This window comes from Octodon degus, unplaced genomic scaffold (genome assembly GCF_000260255.1).
Source record: "Octodon degus isolate 3935 unplaced genomic scaffold, OctDeg1.0 scaffold00030, whole genome shotgun sequence".
NCBI classification, from domain to species: domain Eukaryota; kingdom Metazoa; phylum Chordata; class Mammalia; order Rodentia; family Octodontidae; genus Octodon; species Octodon degus.
Window position 1 is genome coordinate 17,036,071 of NW_004524606.1, and position 19,320 is coordinate 17,055,390.

At 35.8% G+C, this 19,320-nt stretch overlaps 1 protein-coding gene across 3 annotated transcripts in view; it reads left to right on the forward strand.

Moving 5' to 3' along the window:
• Cntn4 (contactin 4) overlaps positions 1–19,320 on the forward strand; it is a 1,063,047-nt gene that overhangs the window by 681,305 nt on the left and 362,422 nt on the right. For all 3 annotated transcript variants that reach the window (XM_023713310.1, XM_004629525.1, XM_023713311.1), the window contains one exon: positions 3,161–3,336. In XM_023713310.1, coding sequence (XP_023569078.1) covers positions 3,161–3,336 — 176 coding nt within the window. The remainder of the gene's footprint in view (positions 1–3,160; positions 3,337–19,320) is intronic.

Below are 19,320 nucleotides of genomic sequence, written 5' to 3' on the forward strand. Positions count from 1 at the left end.
GCTGGCTTGTTATTTAAAATGAGTACTGGAACAGAAACCTGTAATGTTTATAAAGATTGCCAAGAAGTGCTTAGAAGAAAACTTCTGATCAAATACACCACAGTTCCTGACAGTGTATTTTGCTTGTTTTGATAGCTTTGGCCACTTTCCTGCAACAAAATAAAATAATTGGTACCCAAAAACTAAAAGCTTTCTTGTTGAAGCAAAGAGCAAGAGAAAGAACCGAGAGATCATGTATTTTCAAACAAGATGCTGGATGAACATTTTCAGTCTTCAGGTTGACTTTCAGTGGTAAGAAGTAGGAGAAAGTCCATAGTGAGATATCCCTGGGGATCTACAGCAGCAGATTTTTCCCTTAGACATCCTGACTGACCTCTTTTCTTTGTGTTTAGTCCCTCTACTTGTCTTTTCTTTTCATTGTTTCCTGACCCTCAATTTTGAAAGGATTGACCCAGACCCGGAAAAATTTAAGAAGTTTTGACTGGTGCCAACTTCACTTGTGTGAAAGTTCCCTAAGGATACATGATGTTACTTATTTCACTCAACATCCGTTTCCAGACTGAAGAAGCATTCAAGTGCTTGGTTGGAGTACTTTTTCTGTGTTTTTGTATTCAACTGAGTTAGTAGACAACATATTCTAAGTCAGAAAGGTCTTGCCCCTCCCTTAGTACCAAGTTCAAATACTTAACCAAAAAGAAGGTTTTCCTATAGCAAATCCCAAGGATAGCTTCCTAGCAAAGTCTGAAAAATGATGCCTTGCAGGGATTCACAGTGTCAATGCTTGGCTGTACACAACCCTGCTCTCTGGAGAAAGTTGAGTCTTAGTAGACCCCAAAAATTCAGAAATAAGCTTGTACAACAGCAATCTGCCTTGCCCCTTGGGAAAATCTCTGGTTTGCTCCAAATGAGCATTGCCTCTATATTACCTGTACTTAAAAGATTGCTCAAACATTGAAAGTAAATTGAGTTTTTCAAGAGTGTTTCAGTATGCAATGAGATAAACAATTCAGGGAAATACATATTCAATGGGAATGAACACTGTCTGCATTGCAATAAAACTTTCTATGGTGCTTTGTAATAGAGACCCAACTGCATGTCTCAGAAAGCACTTTATTTTCCAAGTAATCCCCTTTCCTTTACTGTTTGTATGTAAAAGCAGGCAGTAAAGTAGATTAACGCACTTCCTACTCAGCACTGTGGTTAAGATGACTGGTGTAGACAAACCTACAGCAGTTATTACCACAACCACTCTTCTAAAAAAGACACACATGGAAACATTCCCAAATTCCACACTCTGCTTGCCTCTCACATTATATTGCAATTTCTTTTTTGAGGTCTTAGATTTGTCATATTAAATTGCCTGACTATCATTTGAACTGAAAGTTGTGGCCAAGACGTGATCAACCGACTAAAAGCAAGTGTCTAAAGCAGGCAGTCAACCCTAGAGATTCATGCGCGTGCAGCACTGCTAGCATATAACTCTGGCTGTTCTCTTTATTGCTTATTACTTTCTTGTCTGTGTCAGAGCCCAGAGAATTACTGCTGAGCCTAACAACCTTGTCAGTTTCTAAGACTCGCCTTCTTATAAGCAAACAATAAAGAGCTATGTCCTATTTGGTGCTTCCCGTCTGCTCACCCACCCCGCCCCTCCAGCTCCTGGGTTTCTATGTTTCAAAACCACAGACGTGAATAAACATATGCCACTTTGTTGTTGCATGCTATGTGAGTTCATGAACTGTGTACGCTCAAAGTTCAAATATCTAGAAAAGAAGCAAAATAGCAAATCAACTAAATTCATCAAATGTTGAGCATATTGATAGAGTCAACTTTTGGCTAACGAAACTGAGAATGTGTAAGTGCATAGGGAAATTTTCTACAGTGGAAGCAAAGTTCTTACATAAAGATTCAGGAAGACTTTTTTCAGAAAGTGGGCATCTCTCACTAATTTTCATGAGGAATATGGAGGAAGACCTCCTTGTAAACAGTGTCCTTTAAGATTAACTCGGAAGGAAGTATGATATAATCCTTGACAGAAAAAAAAGGATTCTTTATGTATACATTTATTTTTGCTGTTATCAACTATCCAAAATCTTGAAAATAAGTGGTCTGAAATCTTCCATTTAAATTCTTTTGCATTATGTACACCCAACCAGATCACCCTGGAATATTGTAAAGGATATATGATGAATGTACCTATGCATTGCTTTGGATCATTTTCCTTTGTGATGCAGTATTTTCTTATTTTAATCTCTCAGTGTGATTACTATTGCTACTGTGAGACTCTTTGATAATTCCCAAACTCCAATTATGCTGTTTTCATTAGCTATATTCTGTGTAATATGAGGAGTTATGGGTAAAGCAACAATATGGTCATTGAATTGTGTTAACTCAAAAGTTTTTAGGTATTTGAATGACTTCTTGGAAGGTGATTTGGTTAAGATAAACTCTTTAGGTGGAGAATGTAAACATGAAATTGTGGATTTTCTTACTAAAGTTTCACCACTGAAATGTGTGAATCCCCCTAAACATAGTTTATTTGGCTAACTACTACAGTGATATTTACATGTGATCCAAATAAATGCACAGAAGGACAACAAAACAGTCTTTACTTCAGTCGCCTCTTAATCTAACCTTCAGTTAACTGGGATGGTTGATTGATGTTTCAAGGGTGAGCAGCTAAAAGCTTTCCATAGGGATCCCCAAACTAGCTCTAGAGCCACAGAGTTCTCCTGCTTGGTAGCACTTGGCTTGTGTGAAGGACCGTATCAGAGCAATGATGTTGCAGTTTCATCAAACACTCAGCAATCTACCTGAAACTGGTGAATTATGTCATCCACATAGCTCCATTTAAAGAATGACTGTAACTACATAAAATAGCTTTGCTGAAGAGCTCCTTATGAAGGAAGGAGCACCAGGTGCTATGGGAAATCTGTTCTCTGTGAAAAGTATTCCAAGCATCAAAATAGTCAAAGGATGTGCTCTTTCCATAAACATTTAAGATGCCACCATTGCTGAGTAGGGCAGTTCTATGTTTTTAGCCATGCTAGAAAAAGTTTACAAATGATTTTTCATGGGCTTTGTGTTTTTAATATGTTTTAGACAATTTAAACTTATTGATTAATATTACAAGGATTTATCTACTGGCATTTTTATACTATAGGTGGAAGTTAAATGAAACGGATGTTGACATTGGAATGGATTTCCGCTACAGTCTTGTTGAAGGCAGCTTGCTGATCAATAACCCCAATAAAACTCAAGATACTGGAACGTACCAGTGTGTAGCAACAAACTCATTTGGCACAGTGGTTAGCAGAGAAGCAAGGCTCCAGTTTGCTTGTAAGTAGCATTTATGAGGTACTGCAAATGTCACATGGAGGTTTTATGTCATTGTATTGGTAAGTGTTTGGAACAATCTTTTCAAAAACCAAAGATAATTTACTGTATGATTTTCTTTAGCCTTTTTCCATATTTGGTATATATCTTATTTGTACAATAATTATAAATAGGAGTGGGAAAATACATGCTTCTGCTTTTTTAAGGCTGCAAGTAGGTTGATGATTCAATAATTTGATTATATAATGACTTATATACAAATAAACTTACATACATAAAAGTTTACAAATACACAAATTTATGTACACAAGTTACATATATTTTAAGGAGAATGTGTATTTTTAAAAAGCAATTGAACTACAACTAGCCTACTGGTCAGTAAATAAGTACTTACCCTAAATGCTCAGAGCAAAAAAAAAAAATGAAAATGAAAAAAATTCAGAAATGAGTTAATCTTATAATTCTCTAATTTTTAAAATAATTCAACAGAGTAAAAGAAAATGAAAGACTACAATAACAACTAAAAGTAGGCATAAAGTGTTACCCACATTTTATATTTAAATTTTAGAACATTTAAAATGAGTTACCATCTCTTAACACCATTATTTAATAAAAGCTCATGAATAAATAAAAAAGATGAAATTTAGAAATAAGTTAAATCCAAGTGCATAAGAATATTGTAAATATTTGAGTTGAGAGGCCTCTAAGCATTAATGTGCACCTTCATTTTTCAAAGTTTATGTATTTGAATATGATTTTACATTTGCTTGAGTGTAATCCCAACCATATAGCAGTGTTACAGGTTCCATAATTCCTAAATCTGTTGGCAAAAATCCTACAGAATATATTTGACGAACAAAATCCTCTCCAAGAATTCAGTATCAAATATAGCTAATACCCAGTGTTTAATCCATTAATGTTGCTTCATAGCATTTTTATAAAGTAAATAATGAATTTTTTGAGAATAATGATATAAAGAATTGCAGGTACAGATACACAAGTGGTTAGGATAGATATATAGTTACATTCTCTTAATGAATAGAGGGATTTGCTCTAATGGTGTTTGTAGATAGGATATCATGTCCGCATCTTGTACAGCAATTGAGCACTGGGAAGAGTGTGTGCAATGTGTTAACTATTGAAACTGTCCTACCAATTTGGTTTGAAACTGTCTCATTGCTATTTGTTTCTCAATAAAATTATGGGAAAAAAATTTTAAAAAACAAAGAAAAGAATGCAGGTTTAGTCAGAAAAAATAAATGTCTCTTCACATGCTCTGGTAGACATTCAAAGGTGTGAGGGATAACAAAAGAACAATATATCTGGTTATGTGCTATAGAAACTGTGCTTATTCCTCTTGGTTTCACTAATGACAAATGAGATTTTTTGGGTTCATTTTAGAAAACAATCCCAGAATCATGGATGCTAGTAATAGGGAAAAAATATCAGAACTCAATAAATCGCACAAAGTTTTGATTCTGTATTCCATAGTGTAAGGTTTTAACCATAACAACAAAAACGGAAATCCAGACAGTATTACCAGGCTTTTGGGGTTCTTTGTTGGCTTGTTTTGCTTTTACCAGGAATCAAACTCATGACCTCACACTTGCCAGGCAAGTGCTGTGCTCCTGAGCTATATCCCCACCCCTCGACCTTTCATTCTTTAAAGCTGCATTTAAAAAATCAAATTACCATTCAAATATTGTAGGTGCATCAATTCAGCAAAATAATCCAATATAGTCCATTAGACCATGATAGTAGTGGGTTATCTGTAGGACTGGCAATGTCAGAATTTGTTGACTTGACCTTTTACAGCTCAGCATATTAATATGGCTTTATGTTTTATACTTCATGTTTATACTTTCCTGCTGGATGGTTAAGACCAAGTTAAAGCAAGACCTATGTAACAAGAAGTGTAACTTTTGTATCTGACAAGGTCAGTCAAATCGCCTCAGGATACTAGACTATATTGTATTATTTTGATGAATTCACACACATACAATATTTAAATGACAATCAAATACCCATCTCTGACAAAACTGAACAAAAAAGGGGAATATAAATGAAGGACCATTTTATAGTGAATATATATATATATATATGTATATATATATATATATACAAATTAGTTAGGTTAGATATATAGCTACTTTCTCTTAGTTCATTGAGAATAAAGATTTGTACTAATAGTGTTTAGACAAGATATCATGTCTGCATCTTGTACTATGAATAGCTACTATTAAGACACAATATGCGACGTATTATTATAACTGTCCTACTAACCTGTTTGGAAACTGTCTCATTGCTACTTCTTTCTCAATAAAATAAATTTTGAATAATAAAAAATCAAATTCCCAACCCTGGAGGCTATTTTGACAGGGGGAAAGTTCAGGAAACTTTACTATCAAAAACATCAGAAAGACAGGATCTCGTAATCAAGAAAGGTCATTTAATATATTCATTTACCCCAAGGAAATATTTCAGGACTCATTTTGTGAGGATTGGTATTTAGGATGCACCTCGTTCATCAAGCTTCACCAATGAAGTGATCATTACTACCCATGAACTCAAAGCTTTGCTCAGAGTCATTCCGTCTGAAAAATTCTAATGATGCAGAAGAGTTCTTCTGCTCAGCATAAAGTCTCCTGACATAGAGTAGGCTACGAAAGTATAATATAGGAACCCAATCTCTTCCTTAAAATTTAGTGAGATGCTATTGAGATCTTTACCACTTTAACATCTAATTCTTACTGTATAATACTGGTTAGGCTTCAAATATTTTGTTTATTTATTTATTTATTTTGCTGGTACTGGGGATTGAACTCAGGACCCTGCACATACCAGGCAGGTGCTTATTCCACTGAACTATCTCCCCAACCCTAGGCTTCAAATATATGAAAATACGTCTTGTTTCATAATTATTTTCTTCTCTAAGCTACTTAATCTGAAGCCATGTTCTTCATAACACAACCATGTTAATTTATCTATTAAATTGTGACTTTTTCGGAAGGTACACAACTGCATTCATGTGACTTGACCTTTTAAGAGAATACCAAGTACAGCAGCTTCCATGGGGTGAACTTCTTTTTCAATTAATGTAGCTGATGCCAGTATTCATCATTTTAAAAGAACTGGTCTCATATTGTAAATTGACTTTGAACATAAAGTACAGCCAGAGAACTGATTTTTAGTGTTTCTATTAATTCAGAGCTATCCGTGTTACTTTATTACCCTAAATTCAGAATATCATATTTATGTCCATTATGTTCACCTTCGTTATAGTGACCCTTTGTTTCATCACATTTGAAATTGTTTTAAATCCTTTTTTAGCCTGACGTCTTCATTGTTCCTATAATTTAATGTCAACAGAAAATTTGATAAGTGTTTCTCATATCAAATAACAGATACAACATGTTGACCAGGGCAGGGCATCATGCCCTTACAGAAATTCAACTAAGATGAGGTCAAAATTTTAAACCAATATTGTTTGTACATTCTCATTCAAGAAGTTACAAATTTAGCCAAATATTCTATAATCAATTTCCAATTTTTTCTACTTGTTTGTAATGCAGTGGAAATCTTTGCTTAGTGCCAGCAAAATGGTGCTACATTGTTTGCACAATATCCACTCCTGCCTGGCATTAACATATCTTCAAATCTTTCTTTTGCCATTGATCATAAAACAGCCAAAGTAATCTTTTAAAAATGTAAATCAGATCATTTAACATTCTTATTTTACGCCTTCTACAACCAGAAGAAAACATCTCAAAGCTGTTACAACAGTTTCACTGTCATTTTTAAAGTAACAAGCTACCTTTTGTACCAGGGCCTTCCAACTTTGTCTCCCTCTTTTAATATGGTTTTCTCCTGCTCTTTCTCATGACTGACTTCTTGGAACCTTCAGTTCTCAATTTAGGTGCCATATTGCAAGAGAAAGTTTTCTTACCTGAACAAAACAAGAAATTTTTATTTCTTGTACTTTCCCCTACCTGCTTTTCTCTAGCCCTCTAGTTCTATATGACAAATCCCTCTATTTCGCCGACCAAGACTTAATGAAATGTGGAAACATTCTGCATGTTTTCACTCATTTATTTATTTTATTTTATTTCAAAATTTTATTGATAAACAGATAGTAATGAGACAGTTTCAAATCAAATCGGAAGTACAGATTCAACAAATAACACACTGCATATATTCTTCTTAGTGGTTAATTGCTGTATAAGATGTGGACTTGAGATCCTATTTACAAACACCATTAGAACAAATCATTCTATTCATTAAGAGAATGCAACTATATATCTATCCTAACCACTCTGAATACACAGATACAAAATGGACATTCATCTGTATACCCCATTTTTTCTAAGTTCCGTTATTGAATATTATAGGTGTGTAAACTCAGCAAAATATTCTAAAAGAGTCCAGTAGCCCATAATAGCATTGGGTCTTCTGTTCAACTGGCAATGTCAGAAATTATTGACTTGAATCCCCCACAGCTCAACATAACAACATGGCTTTACTTCCTATATTTCGTCTTCATACTTTTCTACTGGATGGTTAAGACCAAGGTAAAGCAGGACCTGTGCGACAAGAGTTGTAGCTTTTTGGTCTGAGAAGGTCAGTGAAATGCCCTCAGGATTTGTCCTGAGATCCTGTACCTCAGATTGTAGAACCTTTGTCAGTGTCAGCCATGTGGATGAGTCACAGCCATTGCTTGGCCAATGTTCACTCATTTATTATTGACTTCTCTGACAGAATCTAAATTCTAAAAATCCTGAAGCTGTGTTTCCCATCCACTTGTTTCATGAATCTGCATCGTTTGTGTAGAAATAAAGAAATGTATTTATTAAATGTTCATTGTGTAACATCAAAAAATGTATGAAATTAATTTGGTGATGAAACATTTTTTTATAAGCCTGAACCTTTATGGCCTCAGCCAGTGATAGGGAACCTTTTAAGTTTTCAGTGATGCAGACAGCCTGCGGCAGTGTGAGTACCATAGTTTCCCCACCACAGCTCTGTTATTTTCTGGAGTTCAGTTTATTATCCATCTGCAGTTTCTACCCTATTTGAAAAATCTCCTATACTCATTTATGGGGAAAACATTAGTTTTTAACTGTGCACATCATACAACACTATGCGAATGAGAATACGTGAGGTAGTTAAATGTTCGTTGGCCTTTTTAAAATGAAATGGGGGACCAGGGAGATGGCTCTGTGGAATAAGCACTTCCCTAGCAAGTGCAAGGGTCTGAATTCAATCCCCAGTTCTGCCTAAATAAATAAATAAATAAATAAATAAATAAGTAAAATGAAATGGAAGATCTAATTAACTGAATTATTCATTACTGTTACACAGCTAAGTGGCAGAGCCTTCAGCTCCTAGTTTGGTGCATCCCGTCCCTTCTTCTCTAGACCAACCTTATTCATAAGAGCAACAACCCTTCTCTATGAACATGTCACTGTTTTCAGTTCTCTTTTATACATTTTGGGTATCCCTATCCATAGCATAGTCTTTATTTTATTTTATTTATTTTCTGTACTTTAGGGAAGGGTCTACATGGTGTTCAGGATCTCACTACTAGATCAGACTCACAGTGATCCACCTGTTTACAGCCTGGCAAGAGCGGGGATTATAGGCATCCCCCCATGCCCAGTCTCAATTGCCCTCTCAGTGTGCCCCGGGGTCGGGACCAGCACAGCAGCCCAGGGGATTGAACCCCCAGCCCCTGTGCCTGCTTGCAGATGCTTTAATCTGCTGAGCTATTTGTACATAGTCTTACAAACTAGGCATAATTATTTTCATTGTGTAGAATACTTTAAAAAGTTTCCATGCCATTTTTATTGACATAATCTTATAATGTCTTGTTGTAGCATTTAATATCTTTCAATTGAACTAAGAGTCATAAGGAAAATTTATTGTAGTGGTGATATTTCTAGGGTTTTTTCTTTTTACCTCTTTTAAATTTAATATCTCTAGAATAGAAGCTTTGATTACACACGCGCTGCATAACTTAAGGTCTTTTTATGACGTATGGACATTTTCATAAGCACATATTATTGTAATGCAATTTGCAACACTTTTTATTTTTTAGTTTCCCTGCAGCACTAAGCCATAAGCAATCACTTCCCTTTTGCCACTTAGCCTGCTGCATACATCTTGTACAATGTACTCTTGCTATTTTACCCAGGGCTACAAAATATAATTCGCTAGTTTGCCCTCACCCTGGCACTTAGCAAACTCATAGTAGTTGCTGAATGAGTAACTAAATAAGAATCAGATGACAAGTCATAGGGCGTAAGAAATGAGTTGAGGGGCTGGAGAGATGGCTCAGTGGTCTAAAGCACCTACTTGAAACAAGCTTGGCAAAGCACAGGGACCGAGGTTCGATCCCCAGCACCACATCCAGCCAGACCCGCCCCCTGGTGGGCTGAGCTGGCCACACACACACACAATAAATAAATGTAATAAATAAAAATAAATAAATATTAAAAAAAAAGAAATGAGTTGAACCACTGAGGACAGGGAATTTCCAATGATCCTTTGGAGATATTTGGACTTGCATGAAAGCCTTTACACTGTAAAGTTGTGTGAAGGACAGTTGACATCTGACTCCAGTTTAGCATGTATTTGTGGTGGGACACCTTCATCTATATAAAAAAGATGCTTATATGTGGATGCATCAAATGTCATCGTTGTTCATCAGTGTCCTGGAAAGTCAACGTGGGCCTAAACTTAGCTCCTGTGAAGTGTCTAGAAATAGCTTACCTTTCAACTTAGGTGTTCCATCCGCTCTTCCACCCATAAAGGAAAGAAAATTGAGTATTCTGTTAATTCTTCCATAGCTAACTGAATCAGAGGATAAGGCAAGAGTGAAGGCATTCTGGTTTATCATATCCACAGCCTAAGGACAGGGATGTTCCCCAATGCTGTGTCTGTACAGACTGAAGTGCACCAGCCTCATGAAGTTGCCACAGTGCTTATTCAGGCAAGCATCTCTCTCACTGTCTGCTAGAGAGTCACTGTGCCATCTCTCAGCAGAGCAATTTTTGTCTGAAATATAGACATAGGTATTTGAAAAATAAATTATAATACACACATCTACACTCACAAACGTATAAATCACCTTTTCAAAAGTTGAAAATGTGGGTTTGAGAACCTGAGATGCTATATTAACTAACTTTCAATGTAATGGAGTGCTGCATTTCATTGGATGTGTCCCATCGTATCAGTAGGATACAAACATCTTGTCGGCACTGCAAGATAACCACACTTTCCTCTAAGAGTTGTTTTGAAGATCATATTGAAATGCTTATGTGAAATTATAGAGTAGTTTCTAGCATAAGAAAGTTATGCGGGGCTGGTGAAATAACTCAGTAGACTAAGTGCCTACTTAGGCAAGCACAGGGACTGGGATTCCATCCCAGGCATCACATGCTGTGCTAGCCCAACCCCTGGGCATGCTGAGTCAGCCAGTGAGTCTGGGTATGTTGGCACACACCTGTAATCTCAGCACTAGAGAGGCTAAAAATAGGAGAATCAATATGAGTCTGAGCGCATAGTGAGACCGTGTACCAAATATATATATATATATATATAGATATATATATATATGAATTATGAATAATTTTCCTCTATTTTCCTATTCTCTTCCTATCTACTTATTCTCTCTTTGTCCCTTATTTTTGAAATAAGAATAGTAAATTGATTATTGTTACTTCCCTACTAGACTGAAACCTTTGTTTATTGTGATTTTTACTTTTTTTCTGTTTAAACTTAAAAAGAACAGTTACCTGTTTTTAAAGCTTGGGTATAGTTGGTAAGAGCACAGATGCCTTGTAGTCAAAGTCGAATCCTCCTGTATCCCTATGACCTTTGACCAAGCTTCTTCCCACTTAGGCTTCTGTACCCGTAAATTAGAAACAGTACCTCTTTTGTGCTGAGGACCAGATATGTCAACATTTGTGAAACTCTTGTCATTGTCTAGCACACAAGGTAAAAAGTCTATAAATGTTAGCTATTGTAGTTTTGGTTGCTTCATGTTAGTCATTGTACTAAACATTTTAGAAACATGACACAAAGAAGTATTGACAATATATGTTTGATAGGTGAAGAAAATAAGGATGAAATATATGTGAAATAAATAACTCACCAAAGATTTAGGGTTAGTGACAGGGACTAGAATGAAAACCCAGTCACTACCTCACTACCCAGTCACTACCTCATTAGCTAGCATGTTACGTGCATGGCTCATCGCATACCACTTAAAACTGTACTTTGCTAGTAGAATTTATGTGCAAGCCACAGATCGGTTGGTTGATAAAATTTTTATTTTATACGCTCAGACTTGAATCTTTCCTTACATTTGCAACCTTTGATATGGGATATTCTTTGGGTTTTTTGTTATTTTTCTTTTCTTTTCTTATAACCATTCTTGACATCATCCACTGTTGATATACTGTTAACATCTAAAAGCATAATGTTCTGTACCACACTTATGCATACATTTGTGGCTCTAATTTTAAAATAATTGGCTTCAGGTTCCATAATGAGAATAATTAATAACAATATTTCTGCTCTACAAGATACAGATTTCCAATTTATTTCAAGTAGACTACAAAACATTGTGAATATTGATAGGTTATAGTAAATAACTGTGGGTTGGTAAACTGTTTATACCCAAGCAGTAAATGACATGGCATTATGAATTTCTTACTTTCATATTATTCCTCCCCCACATGTAAAAAAGATGCAATTTAAATGTAGAATATTATAAAGAGCTTCTGAGAAAATAATCTAGTAACTTCTGCTCTTAGCCTGTCAAATTGTTTCTTCCTTAAACATTGTTTTGGGCCTTCTTCCTGCAAGTTCAGCTATTTTATAACAGTTCAGAGCTATAAAACAAAAGATGTGAGCTATTCGTCATCCCCCTATGGAAGACTATAATTCAGATATAAGTGCCTCTGGAATGTTCATGGTAAAATTAACTCATTTAACAAAATCCTGTTTTGTGGTCGAGTAGGGAAAGTGGCTTTGTCGTGGGCATGGGCAGGGTGCTGTTACTTCCTCCAGGTATTAGTCACGAGGAAAGAGTGGCTGACACCTGTCCCTGTGGCTATATCTGTTGATAGCTCACTAAAGGTAGGAGAGGAAACCACATGGATACATATTTCTCACCCAGCATATCTTCCCCTTGAGGCTGTGTATGAGGAAGAAAAGAGAAGAGGTAAATTATTTTATTTAAAAAAGTGGAAAAATAAAAGTGGTAAGTGAAAGGAAGCTGTAGGAAGCTTCTGCCTTCCTCTGACTGCAAATAATGTATCTATGTGAGTAAAGCAACTCAACAAAATGTTCCATTCTGAGGTGAAGTTTAGGTAACTTTATTAGCTCTGTATTGGCCAATTGAAAAGAAATAACATCAAATATATGTATAGCAACTGGTTAGACAGCCTTACTGAAAAAATCTTCATCATTTCTTCAATGACCCTGGGGTGAGGTTTCCCTAACTAGGACCTACTATCAACTATAAAGATATTACTGATTGTTGTGTTATTTTATTTTATTTCTATTTAGTATAGGGTCTACAGGGTCTACAGGATCTCACTACGTAATTGGACTCATAGTGATCCTCCTGTTTACAGCCTCCCAAGCGCTGTGATTACAGGCTCATGCCACCACACCCAGTCTCAATCAATGTCTCAGTGTGCCCCGGGGACAGGGCCCGCACAACAGTCCCAGGAATCAAACCCCCAGCCCCTGCATCTGCCTAAACAGGTGCTTTAATCTTCTGAGCTATTTGGCCAGCCCTTGATTGTTGTGTAATTGATGATAGAAAAAAAAATACTACATTGAGTATATTGTATTTGCACCTGGGATTTGGACGACTTTGTTTTTGAGCCTTGATCATTGGTTCTATTCACTGTAATTTTCAAATGCTCACTGTTTTAAACATTGGATAATGTTAAATAATTTTTATTCTTTTCTGGCTTTCATTCTCAGTTTCATTCTTAATGCATATTTTGTCAGTAATCATGTGTTGCCATTCCAGATAAAAGAAAAATACTTTCTGTGCCTATGTGTATGTGTGTTGATAGCCCAGTTGAAGTCAGAAAGGAAATCAGCCTAATGTAGTAAAAATGTCAATTTCATCTTATTACATCCATAACCGTTATTCTTTAGAAGCTTTCATTTGAGAGGCTATAGTGCTATAAAATGGATACATAGTCACTGCCATTAATCTAAAATCTAATTGACCATATGTGCTATATTGATTGGCGTAGACTAAATATTTCTTACTTCTCCAAAATTCATATGTCAAAAATCTGGCTCTCAATATGATAGCATTTGGTAGTTCATGAGAACAAAGTCCTCAAACATAGCATTAGTCTCATCATAAAGGAGATTGCTGAGAACCCTCTTGCTCCTCTGGTATAGGATGACACAAGATGGTGGTCTACAGATCAGGAAACAGGCCCCATGTCTGTGGTCACTTTGATGAAGAATTTTCCATCTTGCAGAACTACAAAGAGTTTATTTCTTATGTTATTAAGCCACCCAGCCTACGATACTGAGTCATGCCACCCTACAAAGGTTAAGTCAGTAACTCAAAAGGTAAAATGATTCTTTGCCAAAACAAAAAAATGATTGCTTTGGGAATCATAAATGTTACCTGATTTTGGAAAAAGTTCAGATGGAAGTAAAATAAATATCTGCAGATGAGATCATCCAGTGTATCCAGTTTTATCCTAAATCTACCAGCAAGTGTTTATATGAGAATCTGAGAAGATTCCAAAGAGCAGAGAGGCAGCCAGGGAGCCTGGGGTTGCAGGCAGCTAGCAGAAGCTGGAAGCGGTAACGATGGAGTCTCCCAAAGAGCCTGGGACACGAGGGCAGCCTTGCAGACACCTGAACTGCAGAGTTCACCAGAAGCGAGGGAATCAATGTGTTTCAGGCCGCCAAATCTGTGCCAGGATGTTTGTGGTAGCCTAAGAAGCAAGTAAACCAACGTATATGTAATTCCTTCCCTTTCCTAATGACTGTAACCAAGAAAAAATAAAGCAGCTTGAGGAACAAGATCAACACAGGGTGCTTTTATAACTGCAGTGTGTTGGTGCGGAGGGATGGCCTCTGTGCAGTGTGGAATTAGCCCTGCAAGATTTGCGTCACACTGTGCATTTTTTCTGGGGAAGTATAGTAGGGTTCTGAACTTTCTGCAGTATGATTTAACCAATAATGAAAATGGTCACTGTAGAAATTCAGAATGTAACCTTCCCTTTTCCCAACCCACTTCCACCTCTCTTTTGTAGCAGCACTCTGCAGGCCTCTAAGGTAGACAGAATTGACCCTTTCTCCATCAGACAATGATTGAAAATGATTCAGAGTAATTTGTTGACCCTGAGTCCTCTCTGGACTTCTTCCTTTTTCCAGATCATTTTGCTTGGATTTAGCCCCTTTGTCTAGCACTCTAAAAGCCTGGAAACTGACTAGGATCATATTTAGAGTGTCTGACCCATCTCCACCTGAACACTTGCACAGTGGTCTCTCAAGCATGGTTATCTCTCATGCTATGACATTTCTAGCCTCAGAAAGCCCTCCGCTAGCAAGGGCTGTCTTTCCTATCTGACTCTTTCCCAGAGAAGACTCTAATGTGAACAAACCATTTACTTGTTAGTTGATGGGTATTTATGCACCTCATCAGCTGTTCTTCTTTTCCCAGCTGTGATAAGCAGTTTCTTTAGGGAATAGAACATGCTTCAGAGTTCAGGGGTTAAATCTCAAATGTGAAGGCAGCCTGAAAAGATGTATGCTTGTTTTCAAAGAACTAAATTATTCTCTTACATATGTCACCAAAGATAAAATTCTGTATCAGCCACTAAACCCTTAGTGGATTGCAGGACAATTTAGTCTTAAAATATATATTTAGGATGTGCATTAATTATACTCAGAGTATTAATTTATTCAAAAATACTTGCATTACTCTTTATCATTAACATCTCAGGTTTATTCATTTCTTCATAGGACCAACCCACAGCACAAAATTGAATGTAATCTTATACAGTGAGCAATCTGTTAAATTGACTTCATTATGCTAAAGGATTAATTACGCCTTAAAGATTTTTTTTAGCCCTCAAAGGAGTATATATGGTAATGTGAAGAGGTCAACAAATAGATTTTCTTATCTTAAGATAGGACTGTTTTCTCATACTATTTTCAAATGTCTCCAGAATGGCAAGGATTTTGAATAATTGAGGCTCAATGAATATTTATATTATAAATAAAACTGAATGAGTAAAAGAATGAGCCAATGAAATACTCTAAGAGGAACAGTAATGTCTTGGCATTTTGCAGCATATACAGTCATATTTCTTCCTAAATACTTTCATTCCTTAAACTGAGAATTACTGCTTTAAATTTCTGAGATTGGTAGGTACCCTCCAAGGAAGTTGTATGTTCAATATAATATTCTTTTTCTACCGAAAAATTCACTATAAAAGCATTGGTCTTAATTTTATTAAACCTTTTAAAGTTATGTCATATATCATATAATTAACTATTTAGGGCATACAGTTCTAAGAGTTTTAGTTTATGACTAAGTTGTCCAGCCACTAACACTATCTAGTTTCACAGTATTTTCATAAGCTTGAAAGAAACCTATATCTATTACCAGTCATTATCTATTCCTTTTAGCCTATAATGACTACTAGAGTACTTTCTGTCTCAAAGGATTTTCCTATCCTGAACAGAAAAATAGAAGCGTAATAATAGTGACCTGTTTCTTTCACTTAGAATCATTTTACCAAGGTTCACCCCTATTTTAGAATATACAAGTACTTTTATCTTCTTTATGGTTGCAGAATATGCCACTATACAGACATAACCCTATTTATTCACCAGTTGACAGACATTGAAATTGTTCCCATATTGGCATTATTATAAAGAATGGTGCCATAAACATTTAACTGTAGATTTTTATGTAAAATCCTATGTTTCTTGGGTTAAATAGATACTTTATGTTTGGCATTTTTAGAAATTTCTGAACTGTTTTCCAAATTGCCTCTGTATCCCTTTATGATTCCCACCAACAGTGTATGAGGTTTTCTGTTTCCCTGAATCCTCACTAACCCTAGATAGTATCTGCTTTTTATATTTTGGTGGCCTGTTCAGTATGAATTGATATCTTCTTAGGGTTTTGATTTGCATTTCACTGATGGTTAATGATACTCAGAATGTTTAAATGAGATTATTGGCTATTGGCATAACTTCTTTAAAAAGTATCTGGTAAAATCCTTTGTTCATTTTTTATATTCATTTTTATTAGCACACATTTGCAGTGAATAGCAATTACATGCATCATAGGGAGGTAACATACACAGAATACATCTTAATTCTTCCGCATCCCCTGTTCTCCTCATCTCTTGGTCCCCATCTTTTCTGCAAAGGACTTACCTCCCTGTATCTTTTATTTCCTTAATTTTAAAAAATCTTATATTTGGTACAGAGTCTCACTACACAGCTCAGACTTGTAGTGATCCTCCTGTCTCAGACTCTCCAGCACTGGGATTACAGGCATGTGCCACGACACCCAGTTTGCGTGGCTGGCATGGTGTACCCCAGGTTCTGGGGCCGGCATGGCATGCGGTACTGAGGATCGAACCTGGGCCCTTGCACTTGAGAGGCAGGCACTTAGACTGCTGAACTATCTCCTGAGCCCCATTCCCCTTTATCCGTTTATCTACCTCTTACTTCGTCTTGAATTTATTTATATTTTGGATTCTTCATACAAGAGAAACCATGTGATACTTTAGCTGATTTATTTCACTCAACATTATGGTCTCAAAGTGCTTCCATATTCCAACAAATGACTCAAGTTCATCCTTCTCTGTGGAACAGTACTATTCCATTTCATACAGATACTCCATTTTCTTTATCCTTTCCTGTTGATGGACGCATAGCCGTTTCCAAGATTCACCTATTATGACCTGTGCTGCTATAAACATGGGCTTACATGTATCACTGAAACATGAAGTTTTTAACGCTTTTGGAAAGATAGATTTGTTTTCAAATTGCGTCTGTATCAATTTAAGATTCCCACCCACCAACAATATATGAGGATTTTAGCTTCCCCACACCCTCATTAATACTCGATGCCATCTACCAAAATAAACAACTAAACGCATGATCTTAGTATTTGTTGTCTCACAGGCATATGAACTAGTAGTGCCCAATTCCCTCCTCTTCCACCTCTTCCCATCTGTAAGTGGATGGAATTATTTAATATCAGTTTTCTGGAAGGCAATTAACCCTTTATAAATATAATTTAGATTAAGTCATTTATTAGTGAGGGGAAAGAAACTCTAACCAAACAGCCTAAACATTCAACTCAAATTTAATTTTTTTTTCTGCCTTCAAGTAATGTGTACTTGATTATGAGGCAGTTATTTGGTCTTAACAACCACATTTAGGGATACATTCATAGGACTGCTTAAATGGGCTGGGTGAAATCCATCTCAGAAAACTCATGTCTTTCTCATATCAAAATCTGTTTGATGTCTAGAAGTTTATAAAAAGACTGAATTCTTTATAATAATTATGCCTTCTGTAACTCAATCATTCTTTTTGGCAAGAACAAGTTGAAATTTGCCAAAGAAGGTAAAAATGCTTAATGCTGAATGTTTCCTTTAAGCTTTGGTTTTGATTAAGAAATTGCTATCCAGGAACCAGCTGGTCTTCCTACCTTTTCACTTAATATTAGAATCCTACACACTCACTCCTCAATCATCTCCTTTTTAAATTTTTTTCTTAATTTGATAACTATATGTAAGATAACAATCACTGTTAATTTCTTATTCCTAGTTTGAAATTCTGTACCATTTTTATTGTTTTATGATGCTTTGTTTTTGCCTTTGTTTTTGTTTTTTATACAATTTGTCATAGTTAAATCTTGGAAGCAACCTAAATGTCCATTAACTGAGGAATGGATAAAGAAGATGTGGTATTTTTACACAATGGAGTATTATTCAGCTATAAGGAAGATAAATTTAAGACTTTATTGGTAAATGGATGCAACGAGAAACCATATTCTTAAGTGAAATGAGACTCACATTTCTAAAAACTAAATAATAAAATTCTAAAAATTTTAAAAAGGCCATTTTACTTTCATCTTTTATATTTTCAAACAAAAACTTATAGTAATGAAGTAATGAACTTATAGTAAAGATTTTGTAAAAAAATTTTGCCATATAACACGTTTGGAGATGAAATTTTTGTCCTGTAACTTTACATATAAAGATGAAGACTACAACTAAAATTTCCTTTTAAAGTCAAATGACAGAGAACTCAACCTCTGTATTGCTTTAAAATCTAACAAGAACATTTCTTGAGCCATCACCACTGACAACAAAAGAAGTTTCCAAATACTACATTGCAGGTGGGACTGACAGAAGACATGAAGATTTCAAATGTCTCGCACCTGAAGTTCTCATCGTACGAGAACTACTCCCTAATGATCTGGCATATAACCAGGCTGGTCAGTAGAGGAGATCACAGTAATATTTATGATTTTAACACTTCATGTTTCTATCATTCCAAGCATAGAAGCAATTTGTTTAAGAGTTTCTTTCAACCCAAATCCTTAAACTCAAAATGGTAGGAACAGAATAAAAGTAAATCCAGGATATTCTCCAATAAATAAGCAGAAACATAGTCATGGTATCCTGAAAAAATACTGTCTTTATATTCTTTCCAGTATAGTCAAAGACTAACCAGAATCTTAACAGTTTATATTAGTTGAAATACAATGCCACCTAAGCTTTGCTTTAGGTTTTTTTAAAAATATATTAAAGAGATGGGGTTCAATCCCCGGCCCGTGGTGCCAGCCCCACCCTCCATGCACACTGAGGCTGAGATTGAGACTGGGCATGGTGGTGCACTCCTGTAATCCCAGCTCTTGGGAGGCTGAACACAGGCAGATCACTATGAGTCAAAAAA